The sequence below is a fragment of the Sceloporus occidentalis genome, unplaced genomic scaffold, assembly GCF_023333645.1.
Source record: "Sceloporus occidentalis isolate IW3139 unplaced genomic scaffold, rSceOcc1.0.p SCAF_39, whole genome shotgun sequence".
NCBI classification, from domain to species: Eukaryota; Metazoa; Chordata; class Lepidosauria; order Squamata; family Phrynosomatidae; genus Sceloporus; species Sceloporus occidentalis.
In genome coordinates, this window is record NW_028317019.1 from 8,281,433 (window position 1) to 8,288,260 (window position 6,828).

General features: G+C 44.8%; 1 protein-coding gene across 1 annotated transcript in view; it reads left to right on the forward strand.

The window, feature by feature from the left end:
- LOC149290522 (uncharacterized) overlaps window positions 1–6,433 on the forward strand; it is a 116,662-nt gene extending 110,229 nt beyond the window's left edge. Inside the window, exon 9 of the mRNA XM_089489361.1 lies at window positions 5,325–6,433. Within this exon, the coding sequence (XP_089345487.1) occupies window positions 5,325–6,433 (1,109 nt within the window). The remainder of the gene's footprint in view (window positions 1–5,324) is intronic.
- Window positions 6,434–6,828: the final 395 nt, after the last annotated feature.

Consider the following 6,828-nt stretch of genomic DNA (forward strand, 5'->3'; position numbering starts at 1 on the left):
TTACCTTATCAACACCTACAAGTTTTCCTGTGTAAAAGCATGGAGCCTGCCTGAGAAATTCAGTTTTCTCTTCCAAACAGAGGGGCTTGTAGCCTCACAAAGGATTCGAGACAAACTGGACTTCAAAGGCAGTAGCTTTTTGCTTGCTAACATTATTTAAAGTTTGTTTCCTGGGATAAATTCTGAAGTAATGAAATAATATTTGGGATGCACCATGTGCTTTCCTTCCCTTTTATTAGTCACTCTCTGGATCAGGGCTATTTTCTATTGCAGGTGACTTTTGCGGATGTGGCGATATATTTCACCGAGGATGAATGGAAACTCTTGACAAAGAAGCAGAGACTTCTGTACAGTGATGTTATGATGGCGAATTATGAGAATGTGGCCTCTGTGGGTAAGGAACTTGACTCCACTGCCCTTCCTGTGAAGACTGAAGGTCCTTTCATACTACATTGTTATGGTGTTATGTTTCTACTTTAGAATTATGGAATCATAGAGTTGGAATAGGCAACAAGGGCCATCTAGTTAAACCCCTGGCCATGCAGGAATACACATTCAAAGCACCCCCAACAGATAGTCATCCAGCCTTTGTTTAAAGATCTCCAAAGAAGGAATGCTTTAGAAATAAATCTTAATAATAATAACAATGGCTCAGTACAGATTAGAAGAAAGGGGTGGCCACAGGCTGTCCCTTTCTCCTCCGGATCATTGCCGCAGCAACCCCATGGCCGCAAGAACGATCTGCAGCCAAAAGGAGCTCAAAAATGGAACTCCTTCCTGTGATGCCACCAAGGCGCCATTTGCACCTTGGAGCGTCACGGTGATATGTCTTATGCGCCGTGCTGTTTGGACGCGTCACACAAGACACGTCATGGATGCATGCGCCGTATGGATGGTGCTGCGTCAAGATTGTGCTGCCCATAAGTATTAGGCTTTGGGAGTGTGCAGTTACTGCATGCTCCCAAACCCTAAAATCACCGCCGGCATGCCACAAAGTGCCCATTTGTACCAGGCCAATAATAACAATAATGATACTCCACCACGTTCAGAGGAAGTATATTGCACTCTCGAACAGCCCTTACTGTCAGCAAGTTCCTCCTAATCTTTAGGTGGCATCTCTTTTCCTGTGGCTTGCATCCACTGTTCCTCTCCTTTTCTCTGGAATAGGAGAAAGCAAGCTTGATCCATCAATGTGACATCTCTTCAAATAATTGAACAGGGCTATTATATCCACTCTTAACCTTCTCTTCTCCTGGATAAATATAGCCAGCTCCTAAGCCACTTCTCATAGGGCTTGATGGTTTTCAGTTCCTTCACCTTTTTGGTTGCCCTCCTTTGGATACTCTCCAGATTCTCAACATCCTTTTTGAATTGTGGTGCCAAGAACTAGACACAGGGTTATTTCAAGTGAGGCCTGACCAAAGCAGAATAGAGTGGCACTATTACTTCTCTTCATCTAGACACTATACTTTTATTGATAAAACCTAGGATCATATTGACCTTTTTAGCTGCCTCATGTTCAACTTGTGGTCTACTATGAGTCCTAAGCTACTTTCACACGTAGTTTAATTGTCATAACAATATCCTGTGTAATCTTGGAATTTGTAGTTTGGTGAGGCACTATTGCTCTCCACTTTCTAAGGATTCTAAATATCCCATTCTAAACTGCCAATTCTAGGATTCTGTGGGAAGGAACTATGGAGATAAATGCTTTTCACCCCCAAATGCTCCTCAGCACATCCCTCAGTAGGGCGGTTTACAGACTGCCCCTTTGGGGTGGCCTGTACCTGCCCCTTTCATCAACGGATCAGGGCCTCAGCTGCCACAGCGGCAGCCCTGAGGCCCCAATCCACCTCTTTTCCAAGGCCGTGGCCTGGAAAAAGTGTCCTTGGGGCTTCAAGCCCCAAAGACACCCCAACAGCGGCGTGGAAAGGAGAAAGGGGCCACTCTGCACCTTTCTCTTTTGTATCTCTGGCGCAGCTCTCTAAAGGCTGCACCAGCGACACAAATGAACGAAGGAGCTCCAAAATGGAGTTCCTTCCTGCACCGTGGAAAGGGCGCCACAAGCGCCCTTTCATGACACCAGGACGTCATGTCCATGCCGCTCCGTTTGAATGCGGCGCAGTCGTGACATCCTAATGGGCATCACCATCTGCATGTAGAATGGGCGCCACCATTTTGTACGTACTGTGTGCGTACTAGGGTTGGGGGCGTCTGAAAAAGATGCCCCCGGGCAACCCTAGTACGTACACAGTACGTACTAGGGTGCCCTTCTGGAAAGGTCCTAAGTTTCCTGGCTTTTTTGGCCCTTCTTCCAGGCTTTTCAGGCTCAGGAGAGTCTTCTTGGGGAAAAGGCCTCCCTTGGCCCTACAATGGCTCAGAGAGAGCCCAATAGTGGCAAAATGGCCTCTGGTTCCCCAAAGGGATGCTGTGGGATACTGAGGAGAAAATAGTATTTCATTTCACCCCCAGACAATACAATGTTAGGTTGCTCCTGAGATCCCCTGTGGGCCAGTGTGACCCCCCCATCCCCAACAGTAGGCCATCCCTGTCTTATAGATGCCTTAAGGCTGGCACTTGACCCTCACCAAAATTGGACACCAGGTCCCAGCCCCCTTGCTCTTGCTTTCCCAATGACTTATTTGTATATTGATTATCCTGCCTTTCTCAACAAATGGGACTCAGAATGTCCCTTTTGTGCATCACATGCTGTGGATGTGTGTCTGTGATAGAGAGATGGAGGGAATGGGAAAAACAGAAAGGCAGGAAAGAGATGCTGAAGGTGAAAGCTGAAGCAGTGCGGATAGGCAAGAGGGAAGGTTGGAGAGTGGAGGGAGAAAGGGAAGGGGATCAGGTCTCTGGGAGCCAGGAAAGGAAAGCAGGAGCAAAGCCAGGATTGCCTAGCTCTGTGTTGTTGTTGTTGTTGTTGTTATTATTATTAACCTTTATTTATAAAGCGCTGTAAATTTACACAGCGCTGTACATACAATCTTTTTAATTGGACGGTTCCCTGCCCTCTGTCTTACAATCTAAAAAGACATGACACAGAAGGAGAAGGGAGTGGTGGTGGCTAAGGGGCCTGTCTACTAAGATAATACATATAAAATACATAGCAATACCGGAAATGATTCAATAAAACAGACAAGAAAAGAACATCAAATAGCAAGTGACAATTATGCAATGCCTGGGAACGCTTCTCTGAACAGGATGGTCTTGAGCTCCGTTTTGAAGCTGGTTAATGAAGTGATGGCTCTTGCTCGTGGGGGAAGAAGGTTCCAGGAGTGAGGGGCAGCGAGTGAGAAGGGGCGAATCCTAGATGGGGCAGAGGAAATCCTGGGCTGGGACAGCAGGCTTGACTACCAGAACGGAGGGCCCTAGTGGGAAGGTGAGGGGAAATAAGGTGAGGTATGTGGACAGGAAAGGACCTCTGGGAAGGGTCAAGAGAGGGGCCTTGGGGATTGGGAGGCAGCCACCAACCTGACAGGTTTTAAGAACTGAACTGGTGAGAACAGGCTCAGACCCTGGTTTTCAGACATATTAAGGGCTTCCATTTAGCAATTGTGAACAATGTCTATGAAGAAAGGAAAGGCAACACAAAAATTCCTTTTTCTCTAATGTTTCTTTTTATTACCTGAGCTTGCTTAGGGTCTTTTACCTGAAATGCTGGAGTTTGGGGAAGACACCTGCAAGTGCTATGCTTTTAGGGGAATTAGATACTTAGCTCAAAGGGGAGATATAGTTTGATTGGGGCAACAGTGACCTCAGGATCCAGCAAAGCTATAGCAGGTCTGCAATCACACAGAACTCCAGAGGCATTTGAAAGGCAAAATGCACACACATGCACAGAGAGAATTAGGTAACAAAGGTGGGAGTGGTGAATAAATGTAAGACTTTGCTAATGGTAATATGTTGCCTGGATGGATCTCAATCCCAGTTGCTGAGAATCCGGAATGGGGAGAGAAGTCAGTAGCTCCCATGGCAAGTGGGGTTGGAGAGTGTATTGAGGTGCTTAGCCATGTAAACCGACAGAGGATCCTATTGCATGGGATACAAAAAACAGCTTAACTTTTCTGAATTGAATTCTGATTCGGGCTGCATCCGGGTCCTATCATATGTGAATCTACGCTGAATCCACCAGCCAAATCCATCCTGGATTCAGCCCGAATCCCCGCAGCATTTCAGAAGCCATTTTTTTAGTGTTGGAAGCTTCCACTTAAAAAAGAGGGGGATGGCTGAGCATGCCTCGGACCCAGGCTACATCTGGGATGGATTTGGCCAATAGATTCAGCAGTGATTTACATAAGATTGGACCCGGACATAGCCCAAATTAAAATTCTCTTTGGGAAGGTAACCTGGCTTTCTTACCCCATGCAATAGGTTGCAGTGTGTCTGCCTGCAACTGGACTGAGGCTGAAGAACAGCCACTAGGAGCAGATATTTATGCTGTAATTGTTGCTTAGTGGCAGAAACTGAGGGTATGAAAAGGTTTAAATTGCTTTAGAATGTTTCCTGGGTGAGGAAAGAATGGTCTGACACCAAATTTAATGCAATGAGGGCTTGGTTTAAGCTCTCCCCATTTACTGTGACTTCCTTCACTCTGTCCACCAATTCTTCTCTTAAATTAATGTGAAGAATTAAATTAAATTTAATTGAAATTATATTCTGGCCTCAAAAAGAAGAGCCCTCCCTCTGCCCCAACTGTCATCATCAGACCTGGGAGGGAGTGAAAAAGACAGGCCCAATTTCCATCAGGCCTAACTGTGAATTTTACTGTAACTCACGTCGCTCTGTTTTATTTTACTGTATTTTATTTATTTTTGTATTTTATTTTATTCTCTTTATTTTTATCGTTGTAACCCACCCCGATTCCTTGTGATTGGGCAGGCTATAAATAAATCATCAGCATCATTATTATTATTGGTGCAAGTACCTCAGACAAAAGGGATTAGCACACTGATTCTCAGAACCTTCTTCTGACTATTTCCTTCCAGTCCCATTCCTTAGCCATAATCCCTTCACCCTCTACAGACATAAATGGATCATGCAGCTAAATCCACTCATTTTCTCAAGGCAGGTTCTCCTACAATCTCTTCTTTGCTACCTCCTATGAGTAGGGATCCATACCTGCAAAAATGCTAAATTCAGGGCACCCACTCCAACTTTATTAATTTTATATCAAATAGGGAAGGGTTAACAGGTGGCTAAATCTTGGGGTAACACATTCCTCTCTTGATTCAGAGAGTCAGTCTTGTGTGTCATTGTTCTTTTTTTTTTTTCAGAAGAACATGTCAGTCTTGAGAGAGTCCATACATGTGAGAGGCCACATAAATGCCAGCACTGTGGGAAATGTTTTCCTTCAAAGTCAGACCTTGTGAGACATCAGAGAGTCCACACAGGAGAGAAGCCATACAAATGCCAGCATTGTGAGAAATGTTTTTCTTCAAGGTCAGACCTAGTGAAACATCAGAGAATGCACACAGGAGAGAAGCCATACAAATGCCAGCATTGTGGGAAAGGTTTTTCTCAGACATCAAGCCTCCTGATTCATCTGAGAATCCACACAGGAGAGAAGCCACACAAATGCCAGCATTGTGGGAAATGTTTTGCCTATAAGCCAGTCCTTGTCATGCATCGAAGAGTCCACACAGGAGAGAAGCCATACAAATGCCAGCATTGTGGGAAAGGTTTTCCTTTAAAGTCAAACCTAGTGACACATCTGAGACTCCACACAGGAGTGAAGCCATTCAAATGCCAGCATTGTGGGAAAGGTTTCTCTCAGAAGTCAAACCTCCTGATACATCAGAGAGTCCACACAGGAGAGAAGCCATTCAAATGCCAGCATTGTAGGAAAGGTTTTTCTCAGAAGCCCAACCTAGTGACACATCAGAGAGTCCACACAGGAGAGAAGCCACACAAATGCCAGCATTGTGGGAAAGGTTTCTCTCAGAAGTCAGACCTAGTGAAACATCAGAGAGTACACACAGGAGAGAAGCCATACAAATGCGAGCATTGTGGGAAATGTTTTTCTTTGAAGTCATACCTAGTGACACATCAGAGAGGTCACACAGGAGAGAAGCCATACAAATGCCAGCATTGTGGGAAAGGTTTCTCTCAGAAGTCAAACCTAGTGAGACATCAGAGAGTCCACACAGGAGAGAAGCCATTCAAATGCCAGCATTGTGGGAAATATTTCTCTCAGAAGTCAAGCCTAGTGATACATCAGAGAGTCCACACAGGAGAGAAGCCATACAAATGCCAGCATTGTGGGAAATGTTTCTCTCAGAAGTCAGACCTAGTGACACATCAGAGAGTCCACACAGGAGAGAAGCCATACAAATGCCAGCATTGTGGGAAATGTTTCTCTTCGAAGTCATACATAATGATACATCAGAGAGTCCATGCAGGAGAGAAACCACATAAATGCCAGCAGTGAACTAACACTGTATTTGTTAAGAAGTATTACAAGAAAAATATTTTCAGTGCATTGGTGATAAGAGAAAGCACTTGTGATTTTGTTTTTAAGGGTTGTCTGTTCATAAAGTTATTGATTTTTGTATGTTGTTGTGTTGTTGTTGTTGTTTTTATTTTTTTTATAGAATTCTAGAATAAGAAAGGACCACAGGACCCATGCAGTCCAACCCCCGACACACAGGATGACAAAGCGTGGATTTATAGGATTCTGGCTTTGTAAGGCACCACAAGTGCCATCGAGTCCAAGCCCCTGCCATACAGGAAGACGTAGCATGGTGGGTAGGTGTGTTATGTGTGAATGTGACAGAATTAGAAGATGAAGGATGAGATGAAGGATCTGGCACAGAGAAGCAAGAA